This window comes from Xiphophorus maculatus, chromosome 15, assembly GCF_002775205.1.
Source record: "Xiphophorus maculatus strain JP 163 A chromosome 15, X_maculatus-5.0-male, whole genome shotgun sequence".
Lineage (NCBI taxonomy): Eukaryota > Metazoa > Chordata > Actinopteri > Cyprinodontiformes > Poeciliidae > Xiphophorus > Xiphophorus maculatus.
This window is the reverse complement of record NC_036457.1, coordinates 1348424-1370123: the sequence shown is the minus strand read 5'-3', so window position 1 is coordinate 1370123 and position 21700 is coordinate 1348424. Positions and strand designations below refer to the sequence as shown.

The 21700-nt window shown below is 37.5% G+C and overlaps 1 protein-coding gene across 4 annotated transcripts; it reads left to right on the top strand.

Annotated features, from left to right (window-relative positions):
• The first annotated feature begins 15 nt into the window (after positions 1-15).
• gnpat (glyceronephosphate O-acyltransferase) lies at positions 16-12438 on the top strand. 4 transcript variants are annotated; one of them, XM_005803441.2, is made up of 17 exons: positions 16-181; positions 1319-1510; positions 1713-1889; positions 1953-2082; positions 2192-2319; positions 2407-2482; positions 2766-2917; positions 3724-3854; positions 4537-4775; positions 5722-5820; positions 5909-6064; positions 6472-6551; positions 6644-6784; positions 7646-7745; positions 7831-7924; positions 9030-9094; positions 9199-12438. In XM_005803441.2, exons 1-17 carry the CDS (start codon positions 158-160, stop codon positions 9240-9242), a joined length of 2028 nt encoding a protein of 675 aa, XP_005803498.1. In that variant the 5' UTR covers positions 16-157; the 3' UTR covers positions 9243-12438. The 4 variants fall into 4 exon arrangements, 3 of the variants coding, with proteins under 3 accessions (XP_005803498.1, XP_023203797.1, XP_023203798.1); XM_023348029.1 differs by having other exon boundaries at positions 1713-2082; XM_023348030.1 differs by lacking the exons at positions 6644-6784; positions 7646-7745; positions 7831-7924; positions 9030-9094; positions 9199-12438 and having other exon boundaries at positions 1713-2082; positions 5909-6142; positions 6472-6550.
• Positions 12439-21700: the final 9262 nt, after the last annotated feature.

Sequence of the window (21700 nt, the reverse complement as noted above, 5' to 3'; positions counted from 1 at the left end):
AAGATGCCCCTGAAACGTCATTTTCCACTATGCTCACGCCCATGTGAAGCTCTGCAGCTGCTATTAGTGTCAAAAGTGTTAAACAGAAAGACAAGATAACAACATATTAACCCGAAAACATTTCTATTGAATGCAGCCGGTTGGTTCGTAACACAAAATGGCGTCCAAAGCGGTTTATTCGGTATGCGTGTTGTGCTTGTCAGCTTGTTGAGCTAGCTGTGCCCTCTGTTTCTGAACACCTGATATTTCATTCAAACGGTGAATTATTGCATTTTTACCTTTACATTGCTGCTTTATAGGTTTGACTGAGAGAAACACGGAGCTGTGAGGGTTTTATTTACTCGGAATTTAAAAACTGATATTATGCTTTAGATAATGTTATTAAACGAGCAACGCCCGTGTTCCCAGTGTCTGTTGTTGCTAATTTCGACGAAAACATCCATGTATTCGTATCTTTATTTGTGTTTTCTATTCATTTGTATTTTTAGCACCTTAGTCGATTTAATTATCTTTAATCGATTTAATGCTAACAAATTTATGCTGAATTCACAAGTGAAAACCAGTTTTATAAAAATTCAGATTTGACCAGGATTGTGTACTTAAACTTTGAAATTAAGAACGTTTACAACATTTTTATAACATAAAATTAATTTATCTTAATGTACTATGAAGCAGTTTGAAAAGTTGTGATCCAAAGCAAAATGTACTTTAAAAAAGTAGCATAATTTCTAGCGGTAGGCTTTTATATTAGCTGTAAATATTAGCGAGGGTTGCAATTTACAATTATTTTAACAATCGGTGACGAGTAATCAATTAATTGATTAATCACCACTACATATACTGCAGACTTTTCTTTTTAATGACTTTTGTCTTTTTATATAAGAAATAAATTACAAAATGCAAATAAACAAATTATTTAATTCATTTTTAAAAATAAAATAAATAAAGATTTTATTGCCTAAAATGCAATAACAGCATTCCTTTGGAGAATTTGAATGCCACCAGAGGAGTTTTCAGTAAAACATACTTACAGATAAGGTGTTTTCATTCTTAGGGCAATATTTATATGTATTTTATACAGTTTTAGATTAATTAGTGCTATGCTATTTTGTTCAGCAAATGGCCTTTTTTGAGTGCATATTATATTCCAGTTATTGATTAATCGATCACTCACTTAGTTAACGATTATTTGAATAATGATTAATTTGATTAATCGTTTGAGCATGCTCAGTTAGTAGGATCTAAATGTTATGTTTAGGGAATACAAATCTTTAGGTATTTTCATGCCAAGTAATTGAGTTTTTCATTATTTTAACAGCATAGAGATCCGATGCTGAAGAAGAGAGATGACTTTGAGGACATCCTGGAGGAGAGGAGGAACACCAGCGACCTGAGATATGCCCTCAGGTGTTACACTCCCGCTCTCTATAAAGGACTGACTCCTTGCACAGCCAGCCAACTCAAAACCATGGTGCTGCAGTCTGACCAGCTGCTTTATGTCATCAATCAGGTGAAGTCAGGATTGCAACAATAATATCCAGAATCACAGCATTACTCCACATTTCATGTGTGTGTGGATGTGCCCTCTATTACGTTCAATATGGAGGCATTGTTGTTTCCAAGCTAAAAGATGTCATGGCGGCAGATATTGTCTTTGAACTAACAAGGAATGCGTTTCTCAGATTTTTGTGATTTTGTGATTTCTCTTTTAGGTTTCCAAGGAGACGGGCACGGCCACAGATGAGATCCAGTCGGAGGCGGAGGCCATCTTGGAGGAGATGGCTCACCGCTTGCAGCTTAGCACAATCCGCTTCTTTGCTTTCACGCTCAGTAAAATCTTTAAAACTCTGTTCAGGAGCATCTGTGTAAACGAGGAGGGCATCCAGAGAGTGAGTAGACCCATCAGGGAGACGCAGAATGAGGAAACATGGCTAACTTTGATCTGTTCTCAGCTGCAACAGACCATCCAGGAACAGCCGGTGGTTCTTCTCCCGAGTCACCGCAGCTACATGGACTTTCTCCTCATGTCCTACATCCTCTACACCTATGATTTAGCTCTACCAGTCATTGCTGCTGGCATGGGTGAGTCCATATTTCCTTTCAGTCGGTGTCGACTGATAAAAAATGCTTGTATCATGATAAATTTGTCAGCCGAATCGTCCAGCTCCAACTTTCTAGAGTTTCTCTGCAGACTTCATGGGAATGAAGATCGTCGGGGAGATGCTGCGAATGTCCGGAGCTTTCTTTATTCGGAGATCGTTTGGTGGAGACAAACTTTACTGGACTGTTTTCTCCGAGTACGTCAAGATCATGCTGAAGGTGAAAAGGCTTCACACACACTCAGGAAATCTTTGTTAAACTTTTACTGCATTTTAAGCTTTTCCTAAACTGTTTTTCTAATTCCAGAATGGCTTTGCACCTGTTGAGTTTTTTCTGGAGGGCACAAGAAGCAGAACAGCCAAATCCCTGACTCCAAAGTTAGGTAAATTATTCTGCAGGAGGTTAATAAAACTCTTATGTCTGTTTTGTAATCTATATTTTAGTTTTTTTGTCCCTGCTGTGGAATGTAAAATAAGATCACAAGATATTATTAATAACAGTAGTAAATTATATCAGATAATTGTGAATTGAAACAATCTGTTTCATATTATATTTATCTCCAACGTGGTGCTGGAAATGTTTGAAAACGTACCTTGAAACGTGGTTGAGTTTATGTGTGGGGTAAAGAGTACGAGTCCAGGTGAGATGATTTTGTCGGGTTGCAGGTCTGCTGAACATCGTGATGGATCCCTTCCTGAAGGGGGAAGTGTTCGACATCAGCCTGGTGCCGGTCAGCATCAGCTACGAGCGGATCCTGGAGGAGGCGCTCTACGCCAGAGAGCTGCTGGGCGTCCCGAAGCCCAAAGAGTCCACTTCTGTGAGTCCTGAACACCAAACCTCATCAGTGCTGGATCACTGCTTAAAGTTACTTCTAAAAGTAACCTATTATGCTTCCTTGAACAGGTTCAGATAGGTCTCTGGCCTATACAAAACATGTTCATAAATTGTCTTTTGGTACAAAACCATTCTTAGATATTGAGATAGTCAGTTCTTTTTCATAAGTTTGTCTTGGGAGATGTCAGAAAAAAGTAAAATTTACCATTATAAACGGTCTAAAATTTTAAAAACGGCAGACCAAAAGTGCCGGAACTCAGCTTGTGTTGCTAGGTAACGGCCCTGGGCTGGCTGAGGTTGCTAGGTAACGGCCCTGGGCTGGCTGAGGTTGCTAGGTAACGGTGCAATGCCCGTAGAATGTGACTTAAAAAAACTCTATCAGTTCCACAAGCGGGAAATTTAAGCAGCAAGTGGACATAACAAAAAGTACAGTGTAGAAAAAAACTAACTAGAAATAACATTTGAAAAAAAAAAATATATATATAAAAGCTAATAATATTGTATCATTATCCAAAACACACTTTTGGGCAAGTGTGTTTGTTAATCTGTTATTCAGGAGGTTTTTGAAACGGCTCATTTTCCAGACACCATAAAAACATAAACTTATTGCCAAAACATTGCTAGGTGTCTTTTTAAAGTGCTTGGATTGTTTTTAGAAGCATTGAAGTATAAGAACATATAAAATGTGAGTTTTGTATGACATGTCTCTCTGGACTGGACTCTTTTCCAGTTTTTCTGGATCTGAATGTGTTTCTCTAGAACTGAAGCTCCTCTGTTTGCTTCCTGCAGGGTTTGTTTAAAGCCAGGAAGATCCTGAGTGAAAACTACGGCAGCATCCACGTCTACTTCGGCCAGCCGGTTTCTGCCAGGAGTCTGGCTGAGGGCAGAGTGGACCGCTCCCAGTTCAACCTGACACCGCGGTACCAGCATTCATTCATTCATTTGTTTCATTCGTTCATTTGTTCAGTCATTTTACCTTCTTTTCTCCCTTTTTATCCTTCCTTCTTTCCTACTTTGTGACTTTCTTTCTTTTCATCCTTCCTCCTTTCCTTTTGTTTTTTCTTCCATTCTTCCTTTCATCCATCATTTTAACTTGTCATTCCTTTCTTTTTATCCTTCATTCCTACCTTCTTGCTTTCCTTCTTCCTTTGCTTCTTTCCTTTGTTACTTCATTCTTTCTTTATTTATTTTATTCCTTTCTTTCTTCCGTCTCCTTCCCTCCTTACTTTCATTTTTCCTTCCTTCCTTCCTTCCTTCCTTCCTTCCTTCCTTCCTTCCTTCCTTCCTTCCTTCCTTCCTTCCTTCCTTCCTTCCTTCCTTCCTTCCTTCCTTCCTTCCTTCCTTCCTTCCTTCCTTCCTTCTTTCATTTTTTATTTCCTTCCTTTCTTCCTACGTGCCTTTCATTCCTCCCTCTTTTTTCTTTCTTGTTTTTACACAACTCATATTTAAACTTTGTTTAAAGTTTATCTTTGAACTTTAACGAACTCCATGTTCTGACATTATATTCAGTAATAATCACCGATCAATACTGAGAATATCTTTGGTTATTGATCACCTTCAGGTAAACCTGACTCAGCTGTTTGTTTGTGGGGGTTTTTTCAGGCACATCCCCAGGAAGCCCTCAGAGGGAATCCAGGACTTTGTGAACGACTCGGCCTTCAGGCTGGTCCGGTCCCAGGAGGAGAACATGGTTCTGAAGCCCTGGGTCCTTCTGGCCGCCCTGCTGCTCCAGAACCAGGCTGCTGGGAACAAACTGGGAGTACTGGTGGAAGACCTGACTGAACAAGCCGTCTGGCTCCGGGATCTGTCCCGCCAGTTTGGAGCCTTCCTTCACTGGCCCGGTACGGTACCGGTCCAGTTACTAAGGCAACACAGCAACAATAACAATAATATTAATAATAAAACATTTTATTTATAAAAGATGCTGTACAAGAGAAAAGATTAAAAATAACAAGCAGTCAGAGAAATAGACATTTTTACTGGAGGTGCAGAAAAAATAGATTATACAGAGCAGTGTTTCTCAAAGTGGGGGTCGAGGGCATTGAGGGGGCCGCCATGGCAGGCTAACGGGGCCCCAGAGAGTTGGAGGGAAGATGATAAAAAAGTAAAAATAATAATAAAAAATGAACCAATACATTTTTTATCATAACATCTAAACTGTTTTCACAACAGCTTAGTATGGATACTCTAGATGTTTTTTTTTTTAAAACAAAGAGTAACTTTCTGGCAAAAAACTCAGAAATGTTGAGATTAATCTAATAGCTCCTAGAAAAATTGAGTAGTCAAAAACTTGCTAGAAGTTTGGAGAAATGTCTGAGTTTCAAACTTTGAACATTTTCAACTTTTGAAACTCAGAATAAGAAATTCTAGAAATTTTCTGAAATTAGTCTCAAACTTTCTGAGTTTTTTGTAGAAATTTAATCTTTTTCTATCTACAATGACTAATGTACAAATACACATTTTGTAAAATCGTAATTTTTTGTCAGAAACAGTAAAAGCTCTGGTATCTAACTTTCAATTTATAATTCTGAACTCTTTTGTGTTGGTTTGTGAAGTCTTAGTAAAATCCAAAGAAAGGGTTTGAATGCTTTAGCAAGGCACAGCATTTTGCTTTTAATAATTCTTTCTTCTGCAAAATGTTAACACAGTTATTTTTCTTAGGAGGCTACATTCTTTTCAACTGGCACCTAAAACTTCAGTTTTTCTTTCAGTTTCTTGTTGTTGTTTTTTAAGGTAGTACAGCTGATGCAGTTTAATGAGATCGTTTCTGCTCCTCTTCCTCTCCAGACCACATTCCTCCCTCCAGAGTCGTTTCCTCCAGCCTTTCCCTCCATCGCAGCCTGGTGAGGGTCTCTGAGGGGAGAGTGCAGCTGAACTTGGAGCCAGGTTTCACTTTATTTCATGGAGACTTTTTCAGGTTCAAAGCTCTGATGGAAAGTCATAAAATCAAACAGAAGTGTTTTTTTCTGATCAGGGTTTCCTCCGCCTGCGATGACGCCGGAGGAAGAGCTCTTGAGCAAGGCAGTGGTGGTGCTCTCCTGCGCCTCCTACAGGAACCAGGTGCTGCACGTCTTCATCCGGGCCGCGCTGCTGGCCTCCGCCATCCACTCTGTCGCCGGCAGCAGGAAACGTGAGGATGACTCTTCTTCTGCTCTCAGCCTTTTGCCGCTGCTAGCTAATAGTAGCATCTAGCTGCTAGCCACCAGCAGTTAGTACTACTAGCTACTAGCTCCTTGCTACTAGTAGCTTCTAACCACTAGTCGTTAGTAGCTTCTAGCCACTAGCAGTTAGTGCTACTGGCTAATAGAAGTTGGTACTACTACTGACTAGTAGCTACTAGCTATTATCAGTTAGTGCTACTAGACACTAGCTACTAGTAGCTTCTAGCCACTAGCAGTTAGTACTACTAGCTACTAGCTAATAGAAGTTGGTACTACTGCTGGCTAGTAGCTACTAGCTATTAGCATAGATCCTTACATATTTTATTCTTTCAATAAATGTTCGAAGCCTGTTCTTTATTTCTGTTCTGTTTTCCAGAGGAGATCTTCAACGCCTTCAGCTTCTTGAGGAACATGTTTTCTAACGAGTTCATCCTTCGTCCCGGAGCCGAAGTTCAGGTGAGGAGATCTGAAACCCAGCGAACGTTTCACCGACCAGACGTTTTAAATGTTTTTGTATTTACTGTTGTTTATGTCTGCCTGATTCCCAGGACTTTGAAGAAGCTTGCTACCTGCTGGTGAAAAGCGCAGTTCTCCAGGTTCACCAGCAGGAGGTGCTGGTCACAGACAGGGGCCACCGGACGCTGGCGTTCCTCACCAGCATTCTGGATCCGTTTGTGCAGGGATATCAGGTGAGCTTAGCTGGGATCAGGGATTATTATTACTGTTTGATGACCCATATATCAATATTTATGGTGTGATTCCATCTCTCTTTTTTTATTTTTGTTTTTCAAATATTTATCCAAACATGATCTAATCCTTCCTTCCTTCCAATCCTGTCCTCCTATTCATCCTTCCTTTATTCCTTTTTATCCTTCCTTCCTTTCTTTCTTTCAAAACTGTTTTCACTCCTTTCTTACTATTATTTCTTCCTTTCTTTCGCTTGTTCCTTTATTCCTTCTTTCTTTCCTATCCTTATTCTGATCCATCCTTTCTTTCATTCTATCCTTCCTTACTATTGTTCATTCCTATTCTTCCATCTTTTCTTTCCATCATCCTTTCTTCATACTTGTTCTTCCTTCCATTCCTTTCTGTCCTTTCTTCTTTCAGTCATTCATTCCTTCCCTTTCCTCTCTTTTTCCTTCCTTCCTCTCCGTCCACTAGAGGGCACTGTTGATGGGACATCAGTCTCCAACCATTTCCATCCATTAAAACATCAGAATTTCACGCGTTCAGTTTAATAATAGTTTGATTTTCAGTGTCTCTGCTCCTGCAGTAGCATGGAGCTTCGTCCACCAGTAAAACCAGTTCATACTGGAGACAGGAAGTTTGTCTCCAGTCCCTCCTGAGGTTTCTTTCACATCATGTTCTGTCCTTTCACACTCGGCTCTCCCTCCACTCTGGAGTTTTCCCAGTAGTGAAAAAGCTTGTTGCACAGTTGGTGTCCTGCTGAGTGATGCTGCATCAGGAAGCCGGCGCAGTTTGAGCTGATGTGTGAAAACGGTTTTAATAGTCGGGTTGTTTTTATTTGATTTTTTCATTATTTCTCCCAGATGGTGTGCAGGTTCCTCTGTGAGGAGGCGGCGGAGAGTCTGACTGAGAAACAGTTTGTTCCTGGTGTCCGGAAGTTCTTCATCAAACACCTTCTAACAGGTTTTTCTAAAACGTTTTTTATTTACGTTATTTCTAGCAACGTAAAAATGTTATTTATTTATTTTTGTATGTCTGCATCATCCAGGAGGGTTAAAATATGTCGAGGTTTTGTCGTCGGACCTCCAGAAAAACGCTCTGGCAGCTTTACTGAGACTCGGAGCCGTGCAGAAACTCAGAGGGTAAGTTGGCTTTTATTCTTCCTCGTTGGTGTTTTTGGATAAACTAAATACCCGACGGTTCAATTTCGGGGTTTACAGTGTTTAGTCAGTTCTTGGTTAAATAACTTATAATAAAAGTTTTTAAAAGGACTGGTGCAGCTGACTTATGATCATAAGAACAAACTGGGAAACTGGTATTGTTACTGTACATTGGACCAAAAAAAGGATTTTAGATTATTTTAACATTATTATTATTTAAATTAATATTTATGTTACTATACTTAATTATATTATTGAATTTTTTATTAATTTGTATTATTAATTATATATGTTTTATTTTAAATGTTTATATGTATGTATTTACTTTATTTTTTATTATGTTATGTTATACTTAATTTTTATTAAATTTTTTACTATGTTTTTTTCTATTTATTTTTATTATAATTTTTATTTTATTATTAATATTTATTCATTTTATTTTATTATTACTATAGATAAGGATATTTTATTGTGCAAAATAATACACATTTCTTTTTATTGTTTTTTATTTATATTTATACTTTTTATTATTAGTCTTATTTTTGTTATATTTTATTATACTTAATTATTTAATTTTATTCATTTTCACCATAATTGTTTATGTATTTTTATTATAATTATTATTCATTTATTTAATTTTTTATTATTATTACTGATAAGATATTGGCTCCTTTGTATTGTGTGAAACACACTGCCTTGAAAAATGATGCATTTTTACCAAATTATAGAAACGCTTCACTTCATAAAGAGAAAATACGAAAACGGAACAAATGATGTAATTATTCATTAATAGTGAGTTGGGGGCGTGGCCAGCAGAAGCTCATTTGCATTAAAGTGACGGCACCCTAAAGCAGCTCAATCTGAAAGGAACTCAAAATAAGCAGAACAGAGCAGATTAAAGCCTTATCTAAAAATTATTTTGTGCAAAATATGTAATGAACATGTTTTGTAAGGTTTTGTGGACCTTTCCTAATAAAGTTCACCTTTAAATCAGTCATTTCACTCGTCATTCATCTAAAAGTCTTTGCGTCTTGAGTTTTGGGCCGTAGTGAGAATAACTGGAGGCGTTGCTTTTTGTTTCCTCCAGAGGAGCAGATGAGGGAACTCTGAAGGTCAACACGGTCATGGTGAACTCCCTGGAAGACACTCTGGGTGGGAAACAAGATTTTTTTATTTCTCATCAAGAATTTTAAGTAATTCTTAAATTGCTTAAATTTAAGAATAAAATTTTCATGGAGATTTATTTTATTTTGTAGGAGGAAAGCTGCCGACTCAGAAGCCGCTCGCTGCTCGACTCTAATCCGGAGACGCCGTCCATCGAAGCAGACGATCGGTGCAAAGCGGCGGGTTCGCTCCTCTGAACGAAGCGACCCGATTGGCCGGTTGAACGGGCCGGGCCAGCCGCTTTCCTGGCGCCGGAACAAAAGAGTCGCATCAGAACGCGACTGCAGCTGGTTTGTTTTTCTCTTCTCGTGTTTTCCAGGCTTTCAAAGATGCTTTTTATAAACCCGCATTAACGGCGGATTAACGAGGTCTGAAAAGGTTCAACAGAGATCGTCTGAATTCACTCAGTTTCTATTCTTCCTTATGCTTTTTATACAAACGCTCTCACCCTCTGAGTGGCTTTTAGTTGTCATTTGGAGCCACTTATGGACCTACTAATGCAGTGTGGTGTGGACCTTTACCTCTGACAGATTTACTTTGTCTATTATTGAACAGCTTCATTCAGAAGTTTGCAGACAGTCATCATTTAACCTTTTAGGGTGGAACAACAAAACTATTAAAAACAGTGATTTTTAGTATAATTTGGCTCCATAACTCCAGATTTATGATTTATTTCCTCTAACTCAGACAGGTTTGTTTGAAGCTTTCTTCATTTGACTTGGTTAAATTTTAATTCTGTCAGAGTGGGGAAACTCCCGTTGGTCTGAGGATAGTTCATACGCTTTGATTTAGATCGAGGTTTCCCAGCCAAATTTATCCAATTTTAAACTGGTTTTCTTGTGTTTCAGGTCATTTTTCTTGTTCGTTTCAATTGGTTATGTTGTTGTTCCACCCTGATTAAAAAATAAAGCTGTTTAAGTAACTCAAAAATCCAACATTCATGCCTACGACTGCATATCTGACCAGAGCTGTATTAATTTAACTTTTGTCAGCCTTATTTACTCTCACACTTTAATAAAGTAGAGTTTTCTATATTTAAAAAACAGAACAAAACTGTATTTTTATTCAAACTGAGTCTGATTTCCCATCCACTTTGAGGCCTTTTCCCAGAGTGACAGAAATTCAGCCATGTTTGTTTGCACAGTGGAGATGTTGCTACAAAATTAATGTCAGGTTCAACGTTCGCCAAATGTTACATGAACCTCACCAAAGATGTTTGTTTCAGTTTTTTGTTTGTTAGGATTCATTTTTCGTACTTGGTTTTGAGTTGTAGGACTATTTTGTTTTGCTACAGGGTGGAAACGGGGAGAAAACATGAACATTTACGGTGAAATTTATAAAAATGTCACTAAAGCAGGGCGCTATTATTAAACTAGAATCAAACTTGATTTTTTAAAACATTTTTCTGTATTAATGTTAATTATCTTGGAGGTTACTTATTCGTTGAATGCCTCATAAAACATCAGATTCAGTTATTTCTCAAAATAATCTGAACTGCTTTGTTGGCTGGTTAAATATTTTACCTTTGAGGCAAAACAAGGCAAAACTCACCAGTTATAACAATTTGTTCAGATTTCTGCTGCAGGAGTTTAAAGCCTCATACTTTGTAAGATAAATGTGGAACATTTTTGTGCCGCATATTTAATAATCCGTTAACCATCTTGGGATAAATGTTCAAATATCCATGAACAGTCATTGTCCTCCCAAGATCCTAAGAAAATAAGTCCAACTTCTCTCCCATGTCAGCTGCTTTAAGGGCTTAGGATGCTGAGGTGAGTGAACCTTCATCGGTGCAGACAGAGCTTCTGCATGGCATGATATTAAGTGGTTACTGGGTAATTACTGCATTTTCTGAAGCAGTAAATATGGCATTTGAGTTGGAATGCTGCAGAATTTTCAGTCTGAATTAGTTAGATATGAAACTGCATGTGACAGTATAAAATATGGTGTTTAAAGAAGTAATGCTGGAGCTTTGTTTACGTAAAGCGGCTTGTGATAAAACACTACATGAATGCAAAGCAAATGTAACAAAGCGGAGGTGCTTTTAAAACTTTATCAATTCATAGAGAAATTATTGCAAAGTCATAAATGATGTAAAGTTCAAGTTTAAAACTTGTGGGGATCTAAATCTGAAGTTCCCAAAATTAGTTGGTCTGGTTTGTTTTTGTTTCCAAAAACCAACTTTTGATTCATCCAACAAACAGTGAAAGGAAAATACCTTAAATATCACCGTTTATGCTGAACTATAAACAGAACCTGAAAAATATGAGAAATTGCATTATTATTTTTATTATATTGAAGGAAATCAGTCCTAATACTTGTCCTGTCAATTTTGCAATAATTTGAAAGATCTGGGTGCTTTGTTTTTTGTTTTGCTTTTTTTCTTTCTTTCTTTTTCACGATGACTTTAGGGTCATTGTAGATGGAAGAAAAGTAGAAATTTCTGCCAGAAAAACTCAGAAATTTTTAGACTAATCTCAGAAATTATCTAGAAATAATCTGCGCTGGAAAAGTTCAAAATTTGCCAGAAAATATTTTTATTATTATTAAAAAAGTCTAAGAAGTCAAAATCTTTCTAGAAATAAACTCAGAAATTTTGAGATTATTCTTACACATTTTCTGGAAAAAGAACTTGGAAATTTATGAATTTCAAAATTAGTTTGTTTCAAAATTTTTGGCTTTTGAATGTCAGAAATGTTTACGTTATTCTAGAAGATTTCTGAGATTAATCTCAAAATTTCAGATCTTTTTTCTAACACATTTTCAACTTTTCAGAAATGTCCAAGTTTTTCTAATTTCTGACACTAAACTCAGATTTTCTGAGTTTTCACCTGAAATTGACTCCTTTCTTCTATCTAGAACGGCCCTAATTTGCTGTTGTAGTTTTTTGTTTTTTTACATATTTGCCGGGAAGAATATATTTTCTAAATTAATCTGTTACCTTTTGGTTGCATTTATTCAGTTGAAAAGTATTTCTGGAAGCTAAATATTTCCTATTTGATTGTTAATGGAAGCAAATAAAATGTTTTTCTGAACTTTAAATAAGCAGGAAGGAAAGAATGTCCAGAATTGCTCCAGCTTTAAAACTAGATAAGAGTTTTGTTGTTTTCTGTTCTTGTTTTCATCGATCTTCACCTGAAAACCCTGCAGGAAGTGAACTCAGTCAGCAAAGCTGCAAAATATAATCTATACATGAACAGCCAAAGTTCAGATCTGCCATATTTGTGTGTTTTTGTTTAAGTTTTATCCTGTGTGTGTTCGATGTTGCATTAACTGTGTTAAACTCTGAGGCTGATGAGCTGAACAGCTTGTAATAAAGTGTTTTAAATAAAGAGACAGTCCTCAGTGTGTCTTTAATTTTACACTAACTGGGTTGTGTGGTGAGGATTGTTTGATCGTCACTAATGTGACTCCGTCGCTGCGAAACGCTCGGCCTGTTTGATCCGCCGCTCTCTTGTGGTTCAGAAAGCCTCTTTGATCGTAACTGATTAAAACATGAAGCCTGTGTTTGATCATGATTAAATCTTGGCTTAATCATCTTCAAGCTCCTCCGGTGGTTTTCTGTCTTCATGCTGACTGTTGGCGACATTGTGAAGTGCGGTTTTGGTGAGGCTGGTTTAAGCAGCTCTTATTATCTTAATGAACATGTCTGGGACCTTCTCGCAGGCATCGGTTTCAGTCCAAACATGACTCGCTCTGAGCGGCGTTACCGCTCCTGTTAAAGCTCATGTTCACGTATATCTCCGGCTGTTTGGGGGATTAAGTCGCTGCAGATCTTAGGAGTCAGAGCTCCTTGAAACAGGACAAGGATTTTATTTGCATACGGCGGCAGAGACGTTAATAAGGGAAGTTTTAAGTGCTTACAATAAAATCTGACAGTTTACTGATTAAATCTGGATGTGGGAATTGGTTTGAGCTAATTTTGAGTCTAGCAGGATTCCTGGGAATTTTGTCTTTTTTGTGTTTACAGATGCATTTCTTGTTCCTGCTGCCAGAACTACGCAAGCTCTGAGCTGGTGGCTGCACTTTACTCCAAAAGAGACGGATCTTTTTCTTTTTTTGCTTTATTAAAATTGATGCTCTCAGTTTGTGTATGAGCCTAATTTGCAAAGCAAAATTAAATTCTGTTTCTGAATGCGAGAGTCTGGTACAGGCATACCATAAGAGACGCAAAAGGAGTTTCTACAAAGTTTTTTTACTTCCACATCCCAACTATCTGCTGCTTTGTGGCGATCTACCACATAAAACCCAAATAAAAATGGAAATGTATGGAATGTGACAAATTATGAAACTTTTTCAGGGCATGTTAAAGAAAGCAATTACAGAGATATTAGATATTTGGGAATTAAAATCACGTTTTACAAAGTTTGAGAATTCTTTCCTCAGAAATGACATGAAAGAGGATTAAGGGTTACTGGGAAAAAACACGATAGAGTACTGACTTGAATCTTAGATTTCATACTTGGATCTCAGAATTCAAACTTTTTTTTTCTCAGAATTTTGGCCTCTTTCTTCCCCAGAATTTGGAAAAATTTAAAATTTTTGACTTAAATCTTAGAATTCAGACTTGAATTTTAAATTTTGGAGTTGATTCTCAGACCCTAAACCTTTATTTTCAGATTTCTGACCTATTTTTCTCAGAATTCAATGGCTTTTTTGTTGTTTTTCTCCTCAGACTAGGTTGTTGTTTTTTATTATGACTCTGATGCAGATTGCCACTTGGGGGAAACCAGCTTCTTTTTTTACCCACTGACTCTAATTTTCTCGGGACAAACTTGATTAGCAAATGCAGTTTTGAGGACAAATCACTGAAACACAAAATGAAACCTCCCTCTAGGTGTCAGACTTGTCTCTCTGTTCAGGATTCAATCTGTGGCAGTTTGTCGAAGAACACACACTCTCTCATACACACACACACACACACACACACACACACTGTCACAGCAGCATTTTTCATCAAGTTTCGTGGCGCCGCTGCTGACTAAGAGACTGCTGCCAGCAAATCCACCACTTCCCATCCATATTGCCCTTTCTTTCATACCCACTCGCTCTCTGACAAATTATAGGTTCATCTAAAGTTGCCATGCCAAATTGTGTATATATACACACACTCTGGTCCATCCATTCGTCTAACCGTCTATTCATCCATCCAGTTCCTGCTGCTTTCTCGCTCCCTCCATCTGTATCCTTCCCTCTGAGGTGTCGGCCACAGCCATATCAGCACTTTATCTGCCCCGTTATGACAAGCTCTTATTGAAAGGGGAGGCGGGTGAACACAAACACACAGATTCAGGACGGCAACACCTTCTGACCGGCGGAAAATAAAAGCGCAGGCTGGCGACTGTTTTGTAACCGCAACTGCTTCCTGTTTGGTTTTGTTTTGTCCTTTAGGTCTGACATTTCATTTCTTTACTCTCTGTTTGCGTGAGTGTGCGTTAAAGGGTGACTAAGTCCTCGGCGGTGATGGCGTTCTGCCCGGAGGGGTGTGTGGAGGTCTGTATGGAGAGAATTGATCAAAAGAGAAAAGGGACCCTGGTGGGTAATGCTTCAGCAGTTAACCTCAGGTAATAGTGGGTTGATGGATTCAGTTCATTTTCAGCAGCAGATCCTGTTTATCAGCACTGCGCTACGGGCTAAAGCTTCAAGAAGAGCAGTGGTCAATGTCAAACCTGGAGACTGCTGAAGAAAACAAGTTGGACTCAAACATTTAAAGGTGCTTAATTTGAGCCAGACACATTGGTGTGAAAACGTACAGATTTCTCCCGTTTGTGTGTTGTTTTTTTGTTACTGTAATGTCAAAAGCGCAGTTATCCAACTGTACATCTTTGATAATCAAAAGTGGAGCCTCCTGCACAGCAAGTGGTTTCTGGGTGGTAAGTCAACAGCTAAAGGCTTGTCTATTCCAGCAGCCGTTGTACAGCGCATACAGTGACCAAACGTGCAGGAGATAGGCTTGTGTTGCTAGGTAACTGGCTGGGCTTCACTTGGGTTGCTAGGTAATGGTACATTCCGAAGGTTTTTGAAAGGGCTCATTTTCCAGACACTAAAAAACATTAACTTATTGACTTTTTTTTAAGTGCTTGGGCTGTTTTTAGAAGCAGTAGAAACATCGTGCATCGTGTTACATATTATGTAAAACCTCAATTTCACCAAAAAACTGGGGACGTAAACGCCACAGAAGCCCATTTCCGCATTGAAAGAAAAAATAAAAAGCTCAACCGGAAGTAGTTTTCGAGAGTAAAAGAGAGAAAATATGTCGTGATTTTCTCTGTCAAAGCCAAAATTACGAGATACAAAGTCATTATGAGACAAAGCCTACGAGACTATCTCAAAATAGTTTTCGAATCTCATAATTATTACTTTAATTGTTCTCGTCATTATGACACTAAAACTCAACATTATGACTTCCTGTTGGGTTTTTTCTTTTGTTTTTTTGTTTTGGCTTACATTGTACAAGAACAGCGAAAGCCAACATCCGACTGTTAACGTTTGAATAACTTCAGCTTTGGCATGTAAATAAGCAAATGTTCAGTTTTAGTCACACATAATATTTTAAACACGTACTTTTAACACCTTGTTCCCTTTTCTTCACGTTTAATCCGTACTTTCATTGCCGTTAAGCTTCATTTGCACTAACCGTTAAGCCGGAAGTTTCCCCTTCAAAATAAAAGCATCAAACTCAAACAGGATGTTAATCATATCTAATGCTAAATTAAGGCGTTAAGCACCAAAATAATATGGAAGCAAATAAATAAAAGTATTTCGGGTTATTTACACCTTCTGTTATGCAGCAGGGCAACGATCCAAAGCACAAATCTTCATCTAAATGGCAAAAATAAACAAAATGGTCTAAATTTTGACCTAAATCTGATAGATGGTGTGTTTGGAAACCCTATTAGTAAACTGAAAGTTATTAGTAAAGTGATTCAGGTTGTCTGAAACATTTAGATGTGGCGACACGCATAATCAGGAGACAACTGTAAACAGGTAAATACCTTTTATTCACAGTGTCACAAACAGTCTGAAGTATTCAGGTCAATAAATGGATACATACATACATTCCCATTCTGAGTGCTCTTAAATTTAAATCACATCCCATCCAGTCATTTATGACAAGTCATACTTGAAAATCTGCTGTAAAAGCCCATCATAGTTGAAATAGCATCAAACACTTTTCCACAGTCCCTCAGGGATTCAACAGCAGGTTCCTGCAGTTTGAGGAAATTTATAGCTGAAAATAACTTTAAGTAGTCCCAAAGGAATAAAGCGAGTGACTCAGCTTTTGTTTTTCCTCTGGAAGTTTCCTGCTGGTCCCAGAAGTCTCCAGATTAGGGGGTGGAAAGCCCAGAGGAACCACTTCCTATTTAATGCTGAGAAATGGTAGCGCTGAGAGGCATTCAGACGATCAATAAAAAAAAAGTTACTGTTATTTCACTTTAGAAATGGTTTTGAGTTATCTCTGAAAAGAGCACAGACTGTATCATTTTATGACTTTTGATCACATAGTAAAAATTAGCCTCAATTGTATTGATGGGAAATACAGTTATTTCCCACGAATTGTGGAAAAATATAAATTAACACATAACAAATTGTTTTAATACCTTAATTTTTCTTCATAACTTAGTGTCTTCATTAGGTCTGCCTCCATCCAATCTGACTTAGTTTATGATTTTGCAAAGAAAAATGGACAAAACTTTCCAACCTTAACAATCCAAACAGCCTTTTTCACCGTCAGTCTATCTAAATAAAACTTGTTTACAGCCACAAATGTTCAATGATCTTTCAAAAAAAGTCAACTTATAATCTTTTGTTAGCTATATTTAGACAAGTTGGTCATTTATGTTAAAGAATCACAATTGTATTTCTATTTTTAGGTTTTAAATTAAAGAAAAATGGAGTCATTAAAAATTTGCTAAAGGAACTAAGAAGTTTTTAGATTAAACTCAAACTTTTTTTTTTAAAAAAAGGACGGAGTCATTATTTTTAGAGGATGTTGTAAAAAAGCGATTTCCAACCTAATGACAAGATAAATAGTTATTGTAAAAAAACTAAAACATTAATTCAGGGTTTTTGTGTCGTCTTGTATTCAAACAGACATTTGTTGTTCGTGCAGGAAACAAAAATTTTGAGGACAAACTTTCTTCGTAAAATAACTTTTATAGAAGAACCGGCATACATGCACCACTCCAGTCCGGTAGATGGCGGCGATGCGCATCAAAACACTGCTTTCCAACCGCCATGAAAAAAGGAAGAAGAACCGGCGGCCATTTTGAAAACAGGCTCAGCTCCGAGACAGAAAAGGTTTTTTCCCAACTGGTGAGTTTGATTGAATGTTTGCAGTTTTGCTCATCCGATAGTTTTATGTTTTATGGTGCAACAATCAGAAGAAACTTTAAGAGGATATTTAAAAACCGGCGCAGCAGATGTTGCTTGATTTGTGTCGTTGCTGCTTTTTTGTTTCTTTCTGATTCCGTCGGCTGCATTTTGGAGCAGTTCTGATATTTACTGAAAAGAGAAGTTTTCATTATTTTGACGTTAGCTTGAGATGTTAGTGTCACAAGTGAAACATACAAAAAAATCTTAATTAAAAGGCTGAAATATTTAACTGGTATGTCAGAATGTTTTCCTAAGGTCTGGTTATTAAATTATAATTTGATTCAGAAACTCAAAAAAATTCAAAAGATTTGAAAAGCCAGGTTTTTCTAGCAACTCTTTGACTTGCCAAACTCAAATTGTATGATTTTTTTTTAGAAAAGGTTTGAGTTTAATCAAAAACTTCTTAGTTCCTTTAGCAATTTTTTAACTTTCCAAACAATTTTTTTTCCCCAGAAAATGTGAGATTAATCTCAACTTTTGGGTGTTTCTTGGAATTTTTTTGTCTTTTCAAACTCAAAGCTTTCTTTTTTGTTTTCCAGAAATTTTCTGAGATTGATCAAAATTTCTGAGGGTTTTTTTTCTAGCAAATTTTCAACTTTTCAAACTCAGAAATTTCCAAGTTCTTTCTTGAAAATTTCAGATTAATCTCAAAATATTAGAATTTTTTTCTAGCAAATTTCTGACTTTTCAAACACAGTTTCTTTTTCTTTTCTAGAAGATTTCTGAGTTTGTTTGACTAAAGTTTACCCCTGTTTTTTTCTGTCTGGCCCTAACGCGCCGTCGTACCTTTCTGCGTTACACCTGGACACCTTCATGCTCATTTCACATGCGTCTGAACGCGGCGCGCTTCTAAATGCTGATAATCTCGTAGACACAACTGTTCCTCTCAGTCTCAGTGGGATTCCACACGCTGCCAGTTCTTGACAGCAAGATAAATAATAATCCTCTGATGGATGCTGCTGGGAAGTGAAAGCTGAAGGAAGATTTAATAAAATCCAATAGACTATAATTAAAGTGGCTTGAATATGTGTGTGTTCAAGTATGTTACAAAAAATGTGTGTGTGCAGTAGTGAGAATTTCTGTTTTTATTTTTTTGCTATTTCTGAACCTGAGCTTATTCGTCACGTTGTATGAAGATAAACAGAAATTTGCAAATATCACCTCCTAAAAAGAAACACCGCAGCTTTAAAAAAAGCTATTTTAATAACAATATTATGAATATTGTTGTCACTTAATTGTTTTCATTCTCTCCATAAATACACACTTTTTTGGTTAATATAGTTAGCTGGGAAAAATTGGAGTGCTGAAAAATAATAACAGAAAGTTTTGGAAATAATAAAACTGATTTTATCGCATCCTACATCTGTTAAGGCAGAACAGCAAATATGTTATAGTAAAAATGTTTTTTTTATTAATTATATTTGCCAATAATGGAAATGGAAATGTCATAAGAATGACAGAACTCTGCATCCATCAGGTTCAGCTGTCAATATGTCCCACAAACGTTTCAGTATTTTTAAAAAATAATTATTTTCCCAATTACCAGCTTGATTCACAACAGGAGGTTTGAATTCTGCCACGACTGCAGCTGAAACTAGATGTGAAAGCAGACGTCTACCAGCCAGGCGTCGCGTTTCTCTACCAAAAACATCAGCAGCTTATTTACAACTTACAGGAAACTGTGATTCAAAGCACAAACAAATTGTAGAAATAGCTTGAAACTCTTGTATAAAACATTTTCATCTATTTTTCGGTTTTCTGCCTTGGTTTCTCATGATATTACAGCACATTACCACCAAGGGTGTAAAGTATTGAAGCAGGCATCTCATCAATAGCGCCGCGTGATTTCTCTGAGGGTTGTGCGTCTCTCAAACACACCGGCTTTCATCTGGTTGCTGTCAGACTCCAGCAGAGATGCTATTGCCAGAACCAGGGAGCTGAGAGATGATGAGTTTGATTTGGTTCCTGTGGAAATCAGTCGTGATTTTTTCCCCTCATAAGATATTTTACAAAGAAGTCGGGGTTTGTTCCTACAGGAAGAACTGACCCAATCTGCTGTTGATCGGATAATCTGGGCAATAAATTGATTTAATCTGATTTCTTGTTTTTTGAAGATGGAGTTTTTGGATAATAATATTTTTTTCACCAATACATTCCTTGGGTTTCTGTAGTTTGAGGGCAGCCATCTTGTTTGACAGCTTCTATTAATTTGGACTTTGAATTCAGGTCAACCCACAGAAGGAATGACTGAAATAAAATCCAGTTTTTAAAGATATTTTCTGTCATTTGTGCTTTTTTTCAACTGAGAAAAAATCTACTAATCTAGAAATAAAATTTTGGATAAAAAAATGGAGATAAAATATAAGTGCAGGACGATATGCCTGAAAAAAGTATTGGGATGTAAGTGTTTCATATCAGTCTATCGATCATTATTGATTAGTTTGTTGTTTTAAGTATCTGAAATACTTCAGAGCTGGTGGCGTAACCTTCCCTGTTTTATCCACAATTTTTACCTCACACTGTTTTATTTTTAAGCAGCTATGAGGCGTAGTGGAGAAACCTTGAGCTATTGCTGAAGTTACTCAACAGGTTGTTGCTAGGTAACCAAAGAGTGAGTGAGTTGCTAGGTAACCAAGGAGCGAACGAGTTAGTTGATCCCACTCACTTAGCTTAGCCTGCCTTGAAACGTTGAGTGGGTCAAGTTTTCCTGTGCCTACATCCCCCAGAATGCCGTGCGGTTCTGGATATGAGTTCAGCGAATATTCTATATATTGAATATTCAATCACCTGTCTATCATAAGAGACAGGTGATCAATAGATAATATATATGATTGAATATCAGGGTTGGTGGCTTCAACTCACTCACTCACTCACTCACTCACTCACTCACTCACTCACTCACTCACTCACTCACTCACTCACTCACTCACTCACTCACTCACTCACTCACTCACTCTCTTTGGTTACCTAGCAACAACTTGTTGAGTAACTTGCGCAGCAGCAGTTTAAGGTTTTTCCACATAACTGCTTAAAAATAAACAGGCTGGAGTGAAAACTGGATAAAACAGGAAATGTCACACCACCGGCTTGGCAGCATTTCAGATATTTAAAACACAAAATTAATCAACAATTATCGATATTGATATATTGACTGATATGAAATGCTTATGTTGTGATATAAACCCCTAGTTCTGATCTCTACCTCCTTTTTAAATGTTTGTCCAGAGATGTTATATAAATCTCCTCAGTTTCAATTACTTTGATGTTCCTGTCCTTGTTGCCACATTTTATTTTTTATCTGCTCAGGAATCTTTCTGAAAGTTTCCTCACATCTCCACATCCTCTATAACTCTGCGTGGCGTCATGGACGGATGAGGAGAGAGAAAGGAGAAAACAGGCTGGATGGACGAGAGGAGCCGCTAATGCATCCTGTGATCTGTGGGTTGAAAAGTAGCACAACACAGAAAGAAAGACAGTAAGAGAGGAAAAAAGAGACGGATTCTAATACACAGAAAGGATAAGGGAGAGAAAAGGCAATCAGAGGGAAAACGCAAGAGAGAGTGAGGCGAGCTGACACTTTGTCAGAGGGAGAGCTGGTGGTCTGATGGGCTAATGTCGCCCCGGTTCAAGTCCCTCTTAAAGACGTCAGATCACACAGGCAGATTGCCCTTAGAGGATTTGAGGCAGCCACCCGCCAGGGGAGCTGGGAAATTGCATTTGCTGCCTGCTACAAGATTCTGATAAGAGCAGATTTGTTCTAAGAACGCAATGACAGGGCAAGGTTATCACAAGCTGCCTGCCCTCCCTACTGAAGAGAGGAGGGTAGAGGCCTAACACCGGAGAAATCCTCAGCAGGAAAGGGGAAGAAAACTCTCCATTTATGCTGGAGACAAGATGTTGCTTACAACCGAGTGGAAAATGAAGTGGTTGTGTTTTATTTTCTGTTATGAATCCCTTTCTTCAAGGATCATGTAGATGTAAATAACCCTGTCATGATTACAAATTACACTGGTGATAAATTGTCCCAGAAGTTATTGCGATAAATAATAATATATTTGTTTTGAGAACCTTTTCAAGTGGTGGCATAATAATAATCCTCAAAGACCCGTAGACTTTAAATTATAATGAACATTTAACACTGGAACTGGACGACATTTTAAATATCCAAAATAAATTAACTAAACAACAGAAATAACAAATACAATGAATTATGACGTC